The sequence below is a fragment of the Vulpes lagopus genome, chromosome 12, assembly GCF_018345385.1.
Source record: "Vulpes lagopus strain Blue_001 chromosome 12, ASM1834538v1, whole genome shotgun sequence".
Taxonomy (NCBI): Eukaryota; Metazoa; Chordata; class Mammalia; order Carnivora; family Canidae; genus Vulpes; species Vulpes lagopus.
In genome coordinates this window covers 44,206,042-44,225,966 of record NC_054835.1, presented here as the reverse complement: position 1 = coordinate 44,225,966, position 19,925 = coordinate 44,206,042, and the positions used below count along the sequence as shown (strand labels likewise).

At 36.8% G+C, this 19,925-nt stretch overlaps 1 protein-coding gene across 4 annotated transcripts in view; it reads left to right on the top strand.

The window, feature by feature from the left end:
* The window catches only part of KANSL1 (KAT8 regulatory NSL complex subunit 1), a 183,404-nt gene that overhangs the window by 40,716 nt on the left and 122,763 nt on the right, over positions 1-19,925 (top strand). For all 4 annotated transcript variants that reach the window (XM_041724682.1, XM_041724684.1, XM_041724681.1 and 1 more), the window contains exon 2: positions 6,636-8,007. In XM_041724682.1, the coding sequence (XP_041580616.1) occupies positions 6,719-8,007 (1,289 nt within the window). In that variant the 5' untranslated portion in view covers positions 6,636-6,718. The remainder of the gene's footprint in view (positions 1-6,635; positions 8,008-19,925) is intronic.

Sequence of the window (19,925 nt, the reverse complement as noted above, 5' to 3'; positions counted from 1 at the left end):
AAACTGCTTAAGTTTGAGAGTCTTTCTCTGCTTTAAATTGTTGTGGAGTGAAGCTTTTGGGACTCAAGTGGGATGGGAATCATTGCTTTAATCAACATTTTGCTCAGTATGTTAAATTTATGAAAGTTACCATGATATTTTACCTTATTCAAGTTTTTTGGTTCTTTAAGAGTTTGCATTATTTTCTTTTTGCATCTTTTCCTTCTGTTTTCCAGGTAATATGTGTTTATGATGGAGACATACATGCTAGAAAACAAAAAACAAAAGAACCTTACCACCTACTTTTTTTAAAACAAAAATTGAGTCCACAGTATACGTTTTGTTTTTTTTAATACCTTTTTATTTTTGAAAATTATTATTTTTTTAAAGGTTTTATTTATTCATGAGAGACACACAGAGAGACAGAGACACAGGCAGAGGGAGAAGTAGGTTCCCTGTGGGGAGCCCAGTGCAGGACTCGATCCCAGGACCCCGAAATCATGCCCTGAGCAGAAGGCAGATGCGTGACCACTGAGCCACCCAGGTGTCCCAACACTTATTTTTTTATTTAACAGTGGAGCAAGCACTTTTTCAAGTCACTAAATATAGTTTTACATTGTTATTATTTATGGTTGCATAGTATTCCATTGTATGGCTATTGCATAATTTAAGTGAATTGTTTGGCATTTGGTTTCCTTTCTTTTTATTGTAAGCATTATGAAGTATTAAATATTAAAAGTAAATCTAGGGACACCTGGGTGCCTCAGTTAGTTAAGCATCCTACTCTTTGGTTTCAGCTCAGGTCACAATCTCAGTGAGATCAAGCCCCCCCTGATCAAGAGATCAGGCTCCACGCCCAGCAGAATTCTCTTCTCTCCTTCTCCACCCCTCCTTTGTGTTCTAGCTCTCTTTCTCTTAAAAAAAAAAAAAAGTAAATCTAAACATATAACAAAAATTGAAGAAAAGTCCTAAGCTTTGGTAGTTTATAGCAGTTATAGCTAATATTGAGTGCTAACTAGATTTGCCATGTCCATTTTTATGTGCATGGGTCCTCAAGTAACTGGCTTTAGGGAATTATTTGCTTTAAATTTTTCCTGTGCATTAAGAAGTCTTACTGAAATTTATTTATTCCTTTTATATTTGCTCTTTGTCTATAGGTTATAACAATAGACAAATAATGAGTGTTTGTGTCAGGCACTAGGCTAAGTAATTGAAAGTATTTTATTTAATCATCAGGCAAGCAGCCTTGTCATTTGCAGAAGGCTGTCATTTGCATATGAGGAAATTGAGGAACAGCATAATTAAATTTAAATGAGGGTAGAGCCAGAATGAAGCCAGACCTGTTCCCCTTACTTCAGCAAAGTGAATGCCTTTGGGGGCAATATTGAATGGCATAGTATTTCAAGTCCGTAAAGGGGAAGGATGGAGATTTCAATCTTTTTTTTTTTTTTTTTAACAGTATTGTTTTGATATAGAGAGATAAAGATTTTGGAGTTAGGAATGGATTTCTTCTGAAGAGGTTGCTTTTCCCCGCTTTTCTCCTTTTCACCCTCCCTTATTTAGATGATTGTTTTAGTAACTACTCTTTGCAGTGCATCCTGTGGGGATATTGAGACCAAGGAGAGCGTGTATAAACAAAATAAACTTTTGCCTTTGAGATGTACGTGATTAATGTCAAGTTCACAGATGTAGTTTCAGAGGGTCAGAGAAATCTTGAAAGAGTTGGGATTTGAGCCAGCAGATTTTTCTTTAAGTTGTGAACTTTAAGGAATTGTATAATTCTAAAATAACTTTGGAATGTTTACGGCTTAAGTACTTTCTGTGGTGTGATGTTAATTATGACCTTCTTTATGTGTGCTGGGTGAGCCGGGATTTTCCTAAGTTTTGTGTAAGCTATGTAACATCTGTGTCCTTGCCTGGGTCCCCACGGGGAGGCTGTTTCCTGCCATGGCTGAGACTTACTGCAGAGCTCTGGGTTAGTAGGCTACAACTACTCTTCTCACATGTTGTATTGATGGTCTTATACTGATAACTTGCCTTTCTTCATTGTAAGTATCAACTATGTATTGATGTCATTTCAAAAGAGAAGATGGAATTGATGGGAAAGACTTGATAGTGATTTTTTGTTTATGGGAGAAAATCCTTTGCATGTTATAAAACCAACTCAGCATATTTTGAACAAATAACATTGGTTCATTTGCCATTTGGTCTGTAGCTCAACTGTTTTCCCTTAAGCCACCCAGGTTTCCCTGTAGCTCAACTGTTTATACTATTATTAGGAATTATTACTAAATTTAAAATCAAGTTGGGAAAGTAGACATAGAACAGTTTATGACACGTAAAATGCCATATGCCAGAAAAGTCCATAAGGATGAATCTCTGAACGCCCTAGAAGATCTAATTATTTCATAGGATATTCATTAAAATACAATCTTAGAACAAGAAACTTTTGGGGCAGCCTGGATGGCTCAGCGGTTTAGTGCCGCCTTCAGCCCAGGGCCTAATCCTGGAGACCCCGGGTCCTGTCAGGCTCCCTGCATGGAGCCTGCTTCTCCCTCTGCCTGTGTCTCTGCCTGCGCGTGTCTCTCTCTCTCTCTCTCTCTCTCTCTCTCTCTCGTGAATAATTAAATAAAATCTTTATAAAAAAAAGAAACTTTTAGCAAATTATATAGTGGAATAGACAAATTTGACTTTGAAGTGTACTGGTATTTGTATGGATGGTTTTCTCATTTACTTAAATATTTCAATATTAGGAATTTTTTTTTAATATTAGTAATTTGAATTACTGTGCTTTAAAGAATCTTAGTGTATTCCTGTAGGGCTTGTCTTCCTATGTTGGTATTGATGTGGAGATTAAAATGTTTAACCAAATTGGAAGTTGCCTTTCCCTTTTTTTTTTTGACTGGGGAGGAGGTTGCATTAGTTCAGTGATTTCACAAATTTTTTGGTCTGGAGGCTCCTTTTTTACTCTTAGGAAATGTTGAGAACCACAAAAAACTTTACTGGGTTATTATCAATGGTTGGTGTACTAGAAATTTCGGGAAATTTTAAAAATAATTATTTACTAACTCATTTTAAAATGACAAACCCATTACATATTATGAAAAAATAACTTTTTACCATAACAGAAAAATTTAGTAAATGGTATCGTTATACGTTTTTGCAAATCTTTTTAATGTCTGGCTTTATGGGCAAATTCTCATCTCTGCTTCAGCATACATTCTGTTGTGGTAGGTTGTTTTGGTTGAAGTATATAAAGAAAATCTGGCCTGACATAGATAGATAGTTGGAAAATAGAAGAATATTTTAATGGACTTTTCAGATAAGTTGGGTATTCTTTGACGCTAAAACTCATACTTGACAAGTAGTAGTTTTATAAAGGTTAGTTGCACTGTGGAATCTAAAATCACGTTACTCATTTTTTTTTCTTTTTTTACTCTTCTACGTTAAAATCCATTGGTATTTTTTGCATTTGCTTTTACCCATGTGTGAGTTTCTAAGATACATTGGTAATTTGGTCATTCACTGGGTTATACAATTCTTCGGTTGTTGATACATTTCATTATATTGCAGCAAAAATTCACATTCATTGATATTAGAAGTAATCTGTTTAATCAGAAACAAGATTTGTAAGTATTGGGGAAATGTTCAAGCTCATGGCGGATACCAGTTTTCAAAATATTTACTTTTGCTTGAAAACTCAGATTTTATCATTGGCAACAAACATCAGTGGTTTTTCTTGAAGTGACAGGTTCACTTTGTTCATTTTTGAGAAAATATCTACTTACAACTTAAGTCTGAATAACCATATTTTTCTGCCAAGTAAAAATAGTGTTCTTTGAAAAATGCTTCCAGTTCAGTTTGCAACTCAGTTTTGTAGTGCTTTTTCTCAGACCTTAAAGCAGCAGAAGTTGCTTTCTGTGCACTTTTCCTTTTATCACACAGTATTTAAAAATGTATACTAAAATATATATATATATTCAAGTTTGGAGACTTATTAAGATTCATAATTTCATCAAAGACATTGTTTGGTGGAATGGACTTTCTTTCTTTTTTTTTTTTTTTAAACCAAATGAGTAGAGAATATAATGACCAGTGACTGTCAGTACAATTTGGTGCCTCTGTGTTGATTTATGGTAAGGTACCAACAGTTTTGCTTAGCCTTAGTTTTGTACTCTTATTGCAGACTTCAGTGCAGTGAGAAGAGACAAATAATGTTTTTGTATTAATAGGAAAATAGCTTTGATCTTGTGGACTACTGAAAATGCAAACTCCTAAGAAGCCTATAGACCATGCTTAAAGAATAGCTGGCTTAGCCCCTATGTTTATAGCAGCATTGTTTGCAATAGCCAAGATATGGAAACAGCCCAAGTATCCATCGACTGATGAATTCATTCATCATTCATGTATGTGGTGTATATATACAATGGAATATTATTCAGCCACACAAAACAATGAAATTGTGCTGTTTGCAACAACATAGATGGAGCTAGAGAATATAACGCGTAAGTGAAATAACTCAGAGAAAGACATACCATATGATTTCACTCATTTGTGGAATTTAAGGAACAAGACAAATAAGCAAAGAAACACATAAGAGAAATCAAGAAACACTTTTAATTGTAAAGAACAAACTGATGATTATCAGATGGGAGGTGAGGAGAGGATGGGTAAATAGTTGATAGAGATTAAGGGCACTTGTGATGAGCACTGAGTGATGTATGGAATTGTTGAATCATTGTATTGTGTACCTGAGACTAATATACCACTGTGTTAACTACATTGAAATTTAAAAACAAAAAACAAAAAACAATTTAAAGATAGTTGTCGGGCAGCCCCAGTGGCGCAGCGGTTTAGGCCTGCAGCCGGGGTGTGATCCTGGAGATCCGGGATTGAGTCCCACATCATGCTTCCTAAATGGAGCCTGCTTCTCCCTCTGCCTGTGTCTCTGCCTCTCTCTCGCTCTCTCTCTGAATAAATAAATAAACAAATAAATAAATCTTAAAAAGATAGTTGTCTTATTAGCTCTATATAAATTCCTTTGATCTCAGACCAGATAAGTCCAAGAGGATGTAGAAAATGACTGAGGTTTTTAGCTTGGGCTGCTAAATGCAAGCAATGCCATTACCTGAGATTATAAAACAGGATGAGAATGTATTGGAAGAAGAGAGTGAATTTTGAGTTTCAGGAAGCTTGAGGATCATAGAGGTGGGAATATTGATTAGTGAAGCTCAGCAAGTTTTTCTGAGTGTTAGGAGGCCTTGCTGTACTAGGTAGTTACTGCAAAGGAAGTGAGTTGAGAAAGAAAAGGGCAGAAGGGACCTTGGTATAAAGGACATCAGGAAAGGAGCATTTCAAGATGAATGAGATGGTCAGCACTACCTAATGCTTCAGAGAAGTCTCATAGATTGGGGGCTTGAGAGTTGATCATTGGATTTGATGATGAGATTACTAGTGCCCTTTGCCAGAGCAGTAGGTTTGTTTGTTTGTTTATTTATTTAAAGATTTTATTTATTCATGATAGAGAGGCAGAGAGACACAGGAAGAAGCAGGCTCCATGCCGGGAGCCCAACACGGGACTCAATCCCGGGACTCCAGGATCGCACCCTGGGCCAAAGGCAGGCGCTAAACCGTGGAGCCACCCAGGGATCCCCAGAGCAGTAGGTTTAGAAGCCAGATTGTGAGTGAAAAGTTTAGAGACAGCTTTTTATACAATTCTTTCAAGAAGTTTTGGGGTAAAGGGGGTGCCTGGTCAGCTCAGAGGAGCATATGACTCTTGATCTCAGGGTGGTGAGTTTGAGCCTCATGTTGGATATAGTTAATTAGATAAAAAAAAAGTTTTGGGGTAAAGGAAAATAAATGTGTTGGGCTATTTGAGAGGTGGGCTGGCTGTACTATAAGGACAGTGAAAGAGAAATTGGATGAAGCAAACTGGCAATTCAGTTTGTAGTGTGAGGGGTTTTTCAGAGAAGTGAGAAGCTGATGCACTGGATTCTCTGGTTAGAGTAATGCACAGAACTGTTTAGCATACAAGCTTTTTAGCATACAAGCTTTTTTGGTAGTAATGGGGAGTGCCTTACTAATTCTTTTCTGTTTAATTGCTATGTTTGCTTTGATACATTTTCTTTATTTTATTTTTAAAGATTTGTTTTAGTAAGAATATGCAAGTGAGGGTAGGGGCAGATGGGAGAGGGAGAGAAGGATGCTGGGATCCATCCCATGACCCAGAGATCATGACCTGAGCTGAAATCAAGAGTCAGACACTCAACCGACTGAGCCACCCAGGTGTCCTCATACATGTGCTTTAAATTCCCTGATTTCGAGAAGTTTTATAGTGGTTTTTTTCAATGCAGATGATTTAACCTTTAACAGTCTGATTCTTTCAGAATGGAACTTTTGTTTTGGCTACTTTCAGTCTATGGTAGCAAGTGACAAAAAAGAAGGATGGCATTCTTTCTCTGCAAGGATTGTCATACACTGTCTCCCCCTCCCCATCCCCCAATATAGGAGTATCAAGGTATCCAGATTAGTCTTAGTGTTTTTGTTTCTGGAGGCAATTTGGATTATAGCCTCAAGTAGTATTTGTATTAAAAGCATGTGAGTTGTTTTCTAATGTGTGTTTTTTTCTAACTTCATTTTCTTTTTTTCTCTTTTAGTCTGTTCTCTGGGGAGGCGGTAAGGGGCCGTGGAGCTGGCCTCGGCACCGGGAGAGGCTGGACTTCCTGTCTCTCTGTGCTGAATGGCTGCGATGGCGCCCGCTCTCACTGACGCAGCAGCTGAAGCACACCATATCCGGTTCAAACTGGCTCCCCCATCCTCCACTTTGTCTCCTGGCAGTGCCGAAAATAACGGCAACGCCAACATTCTTATTGCTGCCAACGGAACCAAAAGAAAAGCCATTGCTGCAGAGGATCCCAGTCTAGACTTCCGAAATAATCCTACCAAGGAAGACTTGGGAAAGCTGCAACCACTGGTGGCATCTTATCTCTGCTCCGATGTAACATCTGTGCCCTCAAAAGAATCGTTGAAATTGCAAGGTGTCTTCAGCAAGCAGACAGTCCTTAAATCTCATCCTCTCTTATCTCAGTCCTATGAACTCCGAGCTGAGCTGTTGGGGAGACAGCCAGTTTTGGAGTTTTCCTTAGAAAATCTTAGAACCATGAATACGAGTGGTCAGACAGCTCTGCCACAAGCACCTGTAAATGGGTTGGCTAAGAAATTGACTAAAAGTTCAACACATTCTGATCATGACAATTCCAGTCCCCTCAATGGGGGAAAACGAGCTCTCACTTCATCTTCTCTTCAAGGGGGTGAAGTGGTGGCATCTGAATCTGGGGACTTGAAGGGGGGTATGACCAATTGCACTCTTCCACATAGAAGCCTTGATGTAGAACACACAACTCTATTTAGCAATAATAGCACTGCAAACAAATCTTCTGTAAATTCCATGGAACAACCGGCACTTCAAGGAAGCAGTAGGTTATCACCTGGCACAGACTCCAGTTCTAACTTGGGGGGTGTCAAATTAGAGGATAAAAAGTCTCCCCTGTCTTCCATTCTTTTCAGTGCTTTAGATTCTGACACAAGGATAACAGCTTTACTACGGAGGCAGGCTGATATTGAGAGCCGTGCCCGCAGGTTACAGAAGCGCTTACAGGTTGTGCAAGCCAAGCAGGTGGAGAGGCATATACAGCATCAGCTGGGTGGATTTTTAGAGAAAACTTTGAGCAAACTGCCAAACTTGGAATCCTTGAGGCCCCGGAGCCAGTTGATGCTGACTCGAAAGGCTGAAGCTGCATTGAGAAAAGCTGCCAGTGAGACCACCACTTCAGAGGGACTTAGCAATTTCCTGAAAAGTGATTCGATTTCAGAAGAATTGGAGAGATTTACAGCTAGTGGTATAGCCAACTTGAGGTGCAGTGAACGAGCATTTGACTCAGACGTCACTGACAGTAGTTCAGGAGGAGAGTCTGATATTGAAGAGGAAGAACTGACCAGAGCTGATCCTGAGCAACGCCATGTACCCTTGTGAGTAAAACCCATACATAATGTCATTCTTGAGAAATGTTGGGACAAGGGAGAAAAAAATTAGTGAATTCCCATCATAGGGAGAATGGAATTCTTTGTATATAGGTGCCTGTGTTCCAGTTGTTTAATTTTAGGTATGTGGTTGCATATATCTGCTAGTAAAGAAATGAAAGATATTTCTGGCAAAATGTTGTGTTGCTGTAGATGTTATTTATTAAGAAAAAAACTAGAAGACATCCAATTTGTAAAATTATATACTTCTTTCAGAGTGAAGTTAGATTTCTTTTAAAAGTATACGTAGGATATATTTTGTAAGTCTGTATGGCTTGGCTTCAGGTTCTCTAATAAGATATATATATATATAGATAACTAAAAATATTTAGTTAAGTGAGGACAAAAGTTTAGTTGATTTTGTTAACTTCACTGCAATCCATAGCTGCTTTTATTATGTGTATAAGTATGTATGTACGTATGTATGTAAACTCCACCTCCAATCTTGAACTCAAGATTCAGAGTTCAGGAATTGCATGCTCTACTGACTGAGCCCGCCCCATAGCTGCTTTTTAAGTTAAACTTTCAATAGATATGTACCCAGTTTTCAGTTTCAGTACTTCAGATTTCCTTATATTTTAAGGACTAGTAATCAGAAAATGCTTCAGTATTTTATAGGTTGTCTCCCAAGTACAGTCCACTTTCACAACTTGATTTACTTCCTAAAAGAGCTCATCTTTATCAGATTCGAATTTTATTTTTTTCTCAGCTAAGTCTAATGTGTGGACATTTTGGGATAAATTTTTTTCTGTTTTTTCCAAATCTTTTCTGAGGAAAATTCTACATAGGCTTTGAGTGGTACTTCAAATTGCTGTGGTGAATCTGGAGGTACTTTACTCATGTCCTTCCCTCCTGCAGTGGCTCCTTACAGATAAACAAGGAAGTATAGTTTATCTCCTTAAAAATAAATCAGTATGCATTTATCTCCTTATAATAAGTATTAGACTTATGAGAGAGAGAAGCATGAGATGTTGAAAAAAGAGAGGCAGGAGAGTTGACTAGTAGATCTCTTTCATTTCCCCTTTTGGGCCAGGGATGCTACAAAGGTTAGATTGCTAAAGTAGGCTGGAATAAATAGGTGGATATTTTGGAATATTTGGGTTTTTACTTGCCTGTAGTAAAAAGGTGACTATGATTTTTCACTGAAGACTTTGTTGAGACAGCCATGCTTTTAAGCATAAGTGAATATCCTTTTTTCCCTCGGTTTTGTGTATATGATTTACATGGACGGCAGCACAGTATCTGAATTTTTGTCTTTCTATTTCAAGGGGAAAAGTCTAGATAATTTTGCAGAATTTCTTCCTTTTAGACCTAATTCATTACCTTTTGTTAGGTTACTATATTTCTATAGTAATATCTAAAGCAGGTATATTTAAGAAGCTTGCCACTGCTGCAACATAGTTATCTTTCCTTAAATGGGTTAGTGACTTAAGCCAGCTTGCAAATATTTGTGACATTATCCCACTGACTTTACTGCATAAGTCAGTGCTTTAAGAAATTGTGGTTACGTTGAATATTTTGTGTTTTGAGAGTAATTTCATGAAACATACTGTAGTTGATTCATTTTAAGTTTCATGTACTTGTATATTTGAGAAAAACTAGAACCTATAAGCTTACTGTTTTCAGGTTAGTTTGTACTGAAAACATTTTTAAGTTTTGGTAATGTTGTGGGAAGCTGTTCCAATTCAGTGGAATCAAAATGCCTAAGTGAGAACTTTTCTTGTTCCATGGAATAATCTAGTGATTTGAAAAGCCTGCTTAGGCTTAGTCCATTGACTCACTACTACGTTCTGAACATTCTTATCACGTAATGGTTTGTTGATTGTTAGGTTGTGAAGTGTAAGGACAGCTTAAGAGATAGTTGTAGAAAACTTTTTGGAATCATTTGAATCCTCTTACAATTAAATCAACTAAACAATGCTTTAAAAAGTTGAATTTCCAAGTATCAGACCATATTAAAGTAAGGAAAATTGGGGCATTAAAAGTACTGTGAAGAAAATATACTTTTTGCACATTATGATATAATTAAATTCAAATTAAAACCACCAATAAAGCCTAAGTACTTTAAAGTTCTTGTTGAGCAAGATCACCAGATTGACTCCTCAGGCTGGTATTTAGCCAGGTGTTTGTTGACCTGAGTTTTTTAAAGGTTTTCAGCAATTGGCCAGTGAGAGTGGAGGCATTACTTTGATTAAAAAAGAAGCAAAGGCGGGAGGGGAGAAGTGGTTCTTTGGATGCTGAGAAGCCTTTTCTTTGTGATTTTTAATAGCTCTTCCCAAATCTCCTAACCACATTTATAATTCTAGAGTCCTAGAATAAGAAGCTAGTTAACTCTTCAGGAGCTTGATCCAGCTGGTGAATTTTAACTTTTTCCCCTAAGGTAGCTTAATAGTTTCACTCCTTTGCTGAAGTGCTCCTGTCAGAGATAAAGTTGTCTAGATTTAGTCTAGCAGCCATGAAGATATTTCGCAGAAGAGGCTGTCGAAATGAATTGTTTTTAAATGCTGGTACTTAAATTACAAGTGGATGGTTCTGTGAAAATTACAAGCTTCCACCAAGAATTTGTATTTTTTCTTATTTCCTACCTCCAAGCGGAAAAATATTGATCCATTGTAAGTCATAGGCACATACTAGCAATAGTAGAATGATTGATTTTTATATGTTGTTGAATTTTTGGCAGAGTGTATATTCATCATCGTATTATATTTTTACAGTTAGTAAATTCTGTATTGCCTGATGAGCTATCTTAGAGAATTTCATTCCGTTTTCTTGATTAATTTTTTGGGGTAACTGATTTTATTTAGTTTAAAACTGTTATTTTTCTAATTTTAAGTTCTTTTTGGAAAATTATCCTAAAATGTTACACTTAACTTCCTGTCTTGGTCCATGTAACTACTTCTTAGAAATGCTGTACTATATGGATTTGACTTGTATCCTTGTTTAGTAACATCACTGTGGGAGGAACAGGAATTTAAACATTATCTCCTTGATGGATGGACAACTAGCAAGGAAAGGTATATGTTTCAGCAACCACCTTAGTTTTTAATTCTTAACCATAGAAATAGAAATAAGAGCATTTAGTTACTTCATGTATATGCAGTGTAATTGTTGAGTATGTGTGTGTTTGTGTACATGCTCTCTTTTTCACTTTAGTTTTTCCTTATATTCCTCCCTCTCTCTTCCCTTTAAGAGTTTCTTTCTGCTGTTTTGTTATGAATTCCTGGACCAATAATCTCATTTTGCTAAACTTGGTTTTCATTTTCTTGGTCCTTGTTCTTATAAACTCCTATAGTATGTACTTGTTAAGAAAATGATTTTTTTCCAGATATTCTCTTAAACATGTTCTTAGCAGTGTTCTGGGGACTGGGACATTAATTATATAAATTATCTTGGTGGTCATTATGAAAAGAATCCATACAGTGTTTCATTAGGACTACTGAGATGTATGTTGTTTTATAGATGTTGCGTATGTCTTTATATTACACAATGCCTTCTTTATAAGGACCTCAGGGAGAAAGATGTGCAACCAAGTCTAAGTGAATTTTTTGTAAGCTATTAAGTCTGTTTCTGTTACGTGGATATAATTTGTGTTGTTCACTAGGTTTCTATTTTCCTGTTGGCTTTTGGAAGTGTAGAGCCAAGCTTGTAGGTCTTGTACCTTTTGTAAGGCTTAAAAATGAAAGGCTTCATTTTGTTCTCCTTGTTCTTGTTTTATTTTCATGCTTTTATTTCTGGCTTAATTTATGCTAACCTTTGTTTTATTTGATAGCCTCCTAAAGTCTGTTGCAGATCAAGGTTGGGTAAACATAAACTAGATGCTCAGTTTAGTGACACTAAAAAAGTTATTTGAATTTTGGATTACCTGATTGCAGTGACTTTTCTTCTGGGGAATTTCATCATCTTGGAAATGCTAATAAAGATTTCAGTGTATGATGAATTACTGTTGTGTTTGTAGGTTTTGCTTTTTAGGTGTCAGGGAATGTTCTGTATTGTAGCTTCCTACTTGAATTTATTAAATATGCACAAATGATGTTGCCAAAGGTGGTGGTCAACTTGATTTTTCCTTGTTTTCCTGTTCCTTATCCTTTCACAGAATGATGGAATGAGAGTAGCATTAGCCAGGAGAACTAAGTCCTATCTAACCCTTCTCTGTTACAGACTAGCTATAGGGCTAATCATGAAGGAATTGACTAGATAATTCTGAGGCTCAAGCTATATTTGAACTGTGACTACTGTATCTTTAAATAATGTGGCTGATGGAGCTGTTCTCAGCACTTTTTGGGGGGTAAGGGTTTGCATTTGGGGAAACTGAAGCAAAAGTCTTACAAGTCACCAGTGTAACTTGGAACAGACCATCCTCTTGACTTAGGACTTACAACTTTAATTGTTTTAATGCCTTAGTGTGTGTATATGCGTGTGCGGGCTTTTTTTTTTTTTTTTTTTTTAATAGTCCATTAGTATGATTATTGAATTTGTTACTGTGTGGGAGCTATACTTGGGAGTAATTCCATTGTGTTCTTAAAGAACTTACTTCAGAGTTGAGGAAACTTTCATTTATGGAACACCTTTCATTTAATGCCTCTTGTTTTTCTGCTAACCTGCATATGACATTCAGTGGCAGATATAGGAGATTCTGTATTTTCTCCCCTTCCCCCCCTTCCTTTTTTCTAAGATATATAGATAGAATTTATTTTTGGTGTTCCTTGTGTGATTCTGAAGGAAGAAAGCTAGGCAACAAGGAATTTGGGGGTTACTTATTTGCTGCAGATGTAGTTGCTTGCTACAAATGTTTTTTGGTGACTGGTGTTTTCATTCTCTAAAATTGAGTGAAAGGACTCTTATGAGTAGTGCTAATAAAGTGGGTCATATAATAAGTACTTACTAAATGAGCAAATGTGTAAGAGGCAAGGGATGAGATTGGTGAATAAATGGATTATCCTTGAGAAGTTTATACTTTAGATGTGGAGAAATGGTAAGACAAAGATGAACCTTTAGAAAAATGCCTGACACACAGTAATATAAGGCAAACGTTAGATGAAATAGAGATCACAGCTGGTCGATGAACTGGAAAGAAAGGATATTAGAATTTAGAATGAGCCTTGAAGGGTGGCTGGGATTTGGGTAAGAAGTTTTCTTTTGGTTGTGGCCTGAGGTAGGTCATAGAAAGCCAGCATACAGGAAGGTTCAGAAGCTAAAAGGCATGGAGCTCTGTTGGCTAGACTAGGGATATTTTAGAGACCTAGCAATATAGGTGAGACTGATAAATACAGTGTAAAAAGGAAAGAAAAAATCACAGAGATGATGTAAAAGTAGAGTTAGTGGGACTTAACGGTGGATGTATGGGGCAATGACAGAGGGACTATTGTATTATAGATGGAGTTTCATGCTGTGGGGGACTATAAGAATACGTTTTGCAAAGTAACCCTGACAGTGCATGAAGGTCCAGGTTCTTTACTAGTGCCCTAAAAACAAACATTTCTGTATTCCTTTACACATTCCAGCAAATGTTAAAAAATTAGGAAATGGGCTTCCAAGTAATCCTATATAAATAGTGAAGAGTTGACTTATACCTCAGAGCCTTATATTGGAGACTTTGGAATTGATGAATTCATTTATCAGGTGTATCGAGTGCCTACTGAGATGTTAGGTGGTGGGTGTATATAGTGGGGAGTAAGACACAATCCCTGCCCTGTTCTTGTGGACAATATAGATTAGAAAGAGAGCTTAATTTTTAAGCAAGTAATCATATAGTTAGTGATAGGTTTACAGTGGTTGTGGGTGCTACAGAAATGAAGTTCAGAGTGCTTTGAGGGTGCATATCAGGAACATCTGATTACAGTGGGTGGGGGATTTGATAGCAAGTATACTGAAGAAGTAACGTGAGCTCTGAGACCTGAATGATGAGAAATGATTGGTGGTGAAGAAGGGGAGTGTGCTACATACTGAAGAAACAGTATATGCTAAAGCCTTGGGAATGGGAGGTGCTTGGTACTTTGAAAAATAGGACACAGTGTAAGGAGAATGATGAGAAATGAGCCAGAAAGGCCAGGTCATATGGGTGGTTTTGTTGCTTTTCTCACATTTAGAATGTTATTGTGGAGCCAGTGATGTTTAGACATCATTGGATTTTTTTTTTTTTTTTAATCTCTTGTAATTGTGTGGAGAGCAGAGTGGATGTAGATTTTGGGAGCCCAGTTAGGCTATTGTGGTAAGCTAGGTAAGAGAGAATGGTGGACTCATAGACTTCAGAAGGAAAGAGAGAAGTGGGTATTGGAAGTAGGGTGACTAGGACTTACGATTGATTGGATGTGATTGGTAGATGTTGAGAGAGAAGGAAGGGTGTTATGAGTGATTCCTAGATTTATGGCAGGAGTAACTAGATTGGATGGCTATGTTGAGATGGAGAAGGAACAGTTGGAAGGAGATTATTGAATGTGGTGGGCACTAATTTTCATTTAAATGTTTTGGCTATTGGGTATACCCAGAGAGGTTTCAGTATCATTTGCAGAGCACCCTGTTAGATTCCATATGCATGATAAATTATTTTACTTGAAAAGGGAAAGCTTGGGGCCACATTTTATTTCAGATGAATAGTATTCTTTGTTGTTGTTGTTGTTGTTGTTGTTAGTTAGTTTTTTTTAGTAGACTCCACACCCAGCATGGGATCCAACGAATGAGTCCTCACAGCTCTTGAGGTCAAGACCTGAGCTGAGATCAAGGGTTGGTTGCTTAACCAACTGAGTCGCCCAAGCACCCCTCAAAAAAAATAGTAATCAAATTAGTTTCTCTATTCTTTCCCTAAACAAAGATCAAAATAGACTAGGTTATTTTGCAAGCTAGGCAGAAATTTATACCTCAGGTCATGTCCTTTAATATCTACCAGTTCATGGTTTTTTTCTACTTCCCATTGTATATCTGGGAAAATTATGCTCATATATTCAATGTGAAGAGAGCATAGAGTCTCTAAGAATTTTAACGAAAGGGTGCAGTAATATATAATACATATAAAGTAAATCTTATTAATTTGGATTCTCAGTAATGCTTTGTGGCCACTTCAATTTGTTTGATTTTATACTAGTTATAAAGAAGGATTTTGCATCAACATGGTGAACAGAATTGCTTTGAAATCAATTTCAATCTGATAAGTGTCTGGAGAGTCTATTCCTCAATTAGAATATACTGAAAAGTTTTTGGTACAGTATAAATGTTTTGGGTTGCTCTGGTAACCTATTTAATAGCATTGTAGCAACTGTATAGATTATATTCAGAACTCTCTGGTAAGAGGATTTGTGGAGAAAAGGTTTGGGGGGGTCGTAGTGAGGATTTGAGGAATGACACCCAGGAAGGAGGTATTATATTCAATTTTAAATCATTTCTTTTAAATTGTTTTACCTTTGCTTAATTGATAGGAGGACATGAGCCAGAGGATTGAATGATAGCATAATATGTGTAGTGACTGGGTTTTTTTGCTCACTCTTTAGTCTGTTTTTCCTATTTGTTCTTCTGGCTTTTGAGAGATACATCTTGAAGAGATAGAAACTCTGGGAGAGACAGAGCTTTAGGACCATTGAGACTAAATTAGTCAAACCTGGGAGATCACAGAGCCCCAGGGGGACTCTGACTGAAGTGATTTGTTTGAACTAGGGAATAACGTTTTTAACCCACTTTGCCTAATCAGACAACAGAGTTGAAACTTAATAATAGCCTACATTGGTTGAATATTTTGAGATGTAGACAGTGTTATGAGTGCTTTAAACTCGTTAACTTATTTAGTCCTCACAATACAATGAGGAGGTAGGTATTATCTTAGTTTTACAGACTCTGAGTGAGGAATGAAAAGTTTAAGTAGCTTGCTTAATGTCTCACATCTAAACAAGAAATCAAGGTATTCTAGGCTGTTTACTCACAGCCTGGGCATAAACACTAAATTGTATTAGTGGAAACAGAAGCAAATTGCCCTTTAGACTTGGTTGATGAAAAGAAATCTACCAAGCATAATGTAAAATAGGGCATTTAACTTTATGTTCAAGAGACTTTATAGTAATATTAAGTAATTTGGTAATAAATTTTGAGGAAAAATAAACGGTCTGTATCGTAACCAGATACATTCTTTAACCTGCAATAACCTGTTATTCATTGCTTTTATGGAATAGAAGTTGGATGGGTTAGGGAGGGGCATTTTGCTAGGGCAGACCTAGCATCTGGGAGGTGGCTGGAGTGACTTTAAAAAGGAGAAGGAAATGAGACTATGTATTGATCACACCTCTTATATGTTAGATGGTTTACCTTTGGTATCTTTTTTTTTTTAAGATTTTACTCATTTGAGAGAGAGACAGAAATAGTGACAAATAGAAAGCACAAGCAGGGAGGAGAGAGAGAGAAGCAGACTGTAGGAACCTGGGATCATGACCTGAGCTCAAGACAGACCCTTAATTGACTGAGCCGTCCGGGTGTGCCCTACATTTGGTACATTCAAATGACAGTGATGTTCCCATTTTATAGTTGAGGCCCAAGACTATAAACATATTAAATAATTTACTTGAGTAAAGATAAAAAGCTAGTTCTTTCTTTTGTTGCTCTTTCTATGAGTATTTTTCTCCTAAACTGTTTTGGAGGGAGCAGAAAGAAGATTCTGTTTTGAGAAATGGAGCAACCCAAAGGCACATAGCTCCTTAGATGCCTCTCTGACTGTACGGTACATTGATGTACATGGCACTGATCATGAGAGATGATGGGAAGGTTAAGTTGTTTTCCATAGAGGTGACCTAGTTCATAATTTTTTTCCATCAAATGGAAAAAAGAACATTTTCGACATTCTAAAGGAATTATTTATATTTTAACTTATGTGGAGAAATCCTCTTATTTCCCCAGTTGCTGAAAAAAATCTTTTAAGATATGAAAGTATTCTATGGTTTTCCTTTAATCTTGCATTGTACTTGTGGCTGATCTATAAATTATAAGGAGATACTTAGTGTTTATTGAAGTATTTTCCTCAAAAAATATTTTTCTGGGGAGTCTATTATTATAGGAAGTTGAAAGTCGGCATAAAATAGCAGTTCGGAATATCTTGATTGGTTTTCCACCTACTTATCTTGGTTTGTGTTGTTTCCATGTCTGAGTATGGAGCTTATGATTAACATTCAATATCTTATTTTTATTGATTTGATAATTACCAGAAAACCTGAAGGGTGAACTTGGAGGTTATTATTTTTCCTAGCTTTTGTGTGATTAATACTAAAGAGGGAGCAATATGGTAAAAAAGAATTCTAGGCTACTGTTGAGAATTGTTCATTTTAATTTTGTCTTTAAATCTTCCTGGTTCCTCACTTACAAAGTCGGAATTATACCTTTTTAGGAAATGTCACTTGTCGTTTTGTAATGATGAGACCCAGACTGAAAGAAAGACTTTAAAAAAAAAAATATTTATTCATGAAAGACACACACAGAGAGAGAGAGAGAGAGAGAGGCAGAGACATAAGCAGAGGGAAAATCAGGCTCCATGCAGGGAGCCGGATGCGGGACTTGATTCCTGGACTCCAGGATCTGCCTGGGCCGAAGGCAGACACTCAACCGCTAAGCCACCCAGAGATCCCCAAGAAAGACTTTTATAATTGTTAGGTACACTGTCCATCTTATTGAGGTATGCTGAGCAGCTAAGTGATCCTCCATGGAGCTCATACTGTCTATATTAATACAGGGAGTCTACACACTGGGTCCCATCATGGTGTTAGTGGCAGGGCTGTAGCACTGCTTACTTGTTTCTCTCATGAGGCAACTTGGTGCCAGTGTGTGTACCTGTAATAACCGTTGTTTTATTTTTTTAATTGTGTTTCACTTACAGCAATGAAGAAATCTTGAAAGCACTGTATGGGCCCTGAGGATGAGGTATAGTGAGAGAATAAGGATAAAGGTCTTTACCATATGGGTATTCTTTCTGCTGAATAAAGCTGTTGAAGTGTTACACTTTGGAAATAAATATCCCAAATGAAAAACAGTCCTCTGTATCTGCCGCCCCAAAATAAACAAAACGATAAACATTTTTTTTCATTTTTTTAAAACAAAAACAACAAAAAGTTCTCTTATTCCTGTTTCTTTCCCAGAAATAATTGATTAAAGACAATTACAGATTGTAAAATTCATTTATATAGAGTAAGAGAGACCCTTTCACACTGTCAAATCTCAAAGGCAGAATTTTAGTTACTACCTAGATGCATAAAGTTAACATAGTTGACTCTTTCATTGAGTCATTCAGTTGCCTTTCATTGAATTTCACTAGAGAATGAAAGGATCTGGGCTTTTTCTAAAACAATTTTCTTCAGATCTTAAGAATTTTCAGCTGAGTTGCTGCAGCCACTGTGCCTGTGAATCTCCAACTGGGTAAAAATGTTTTTCTTTTTAAATTGGCACTCCTCCAGCAGATTTTTCCACCAAGTATTCTTTGGGCACACCCTTTGCAGAGTGAATTTTGCAAGATCTTTATTCACAAGGCTGGAAGACAGACCAGTTTTTCTCTTCGTAAGATGAAAACAAGAGTGAGATTTGCTTAAGACTCATTTTGCTTCTACCTAGCTGTATTTGAAATTGATATCTTATGCAAATACATTCAAGCATTCATAGAAGAAATTTGACTTGGAAGTTTAATTGGAAAGACTAATTTTGTATTTGTAGAAAGTTTACTTGGTGCAGTGATCTTCTCCCCAATTGAGAATTCTCTTAATTTGTTCATGATGGTAACTTGATAGTAATAGATCTCAGACTTGAGAGGTGTGAGGTGACTTTGGTATTTGCAAGTGTATATTCAAGACATTGATGTAATATGTATGTACAGTTGACCCTTGAACAACATGGAGGTTAAGGATGCCGACCCTCTATGTAGTCAAAAATCCATGTATAGCTTTTGACTCCCCCAACACTTAACTACTAGTAGCCTACTATTGACTGGAAGCCTTACGGAGAACCTAAATAGCCAATTAACAAATACTTTGAATGTAGTATGTGTTATATAAATAAGCTGATATAGTAAGTAATAATTAGTAATTTACATAAAAATTGATAAGCTAATAAAGTAACTAGAGAAAAGAAAATGCTATGGAAAGTAATAGAAAGTACATTTACAGTACACATACTGTATTTACTGAAAAAAGTCCATGTATAAGTAGACCTGCACAGTTCAAATCTGTGTCTTTCTAGGGTCAGCTGTACTTGGTTTTACGTTTTATTAAGTGCAGGAAATTATTTTTTCTATTAGTGGCCAAACCAGTGTTAGATTATTTACACTTCGATGGTTTATCCTAAATAGTGCAATAGTATTTTTTTTTTTTTTTTAAGATTTTATTTATTTATTCATGAGAGACAGAGAGGCAGAGGGAGAAGCAGGCTCCATGCAGGGAGCCCGACATGGGACTCCATCCAATCCCGAGTCTCCAGGATCACGCCCTGGGCTGAAGGTGGCGCTAAACCGCTGAGCCACCCGGGCTGCCCAATACAGAGCATTTTAAAACTTACTTTGGAAATAGGCACAAATTTGTCATTTACAGATGAGAAACCTAAGGACAGAAAGATCAAATGACTGCTAAAGATTATTAGGTTAAGAGTCAAGGTTGTACTAGAGTTCTTGACTCCAAATGTAATGAATTTCATTGATTATACACTTAAACTTTTGACATGACTGGATATTCATGCTAGAAAATTGGCAGAATATTGAGGGAACTAGAAGAGGCGAGAAGAGATTTTTTTTTTTTTTAAGATCTTATTTATTCATGAGAGAGAGAGAGAGAGAGAGAGAGGGGCAGAGACACAGGTAGAGAGAGAAGCAGGCTCCATGCAGGGAGCCTGAGGTGGAACTTGATCCCGGGAACCCAGGATCA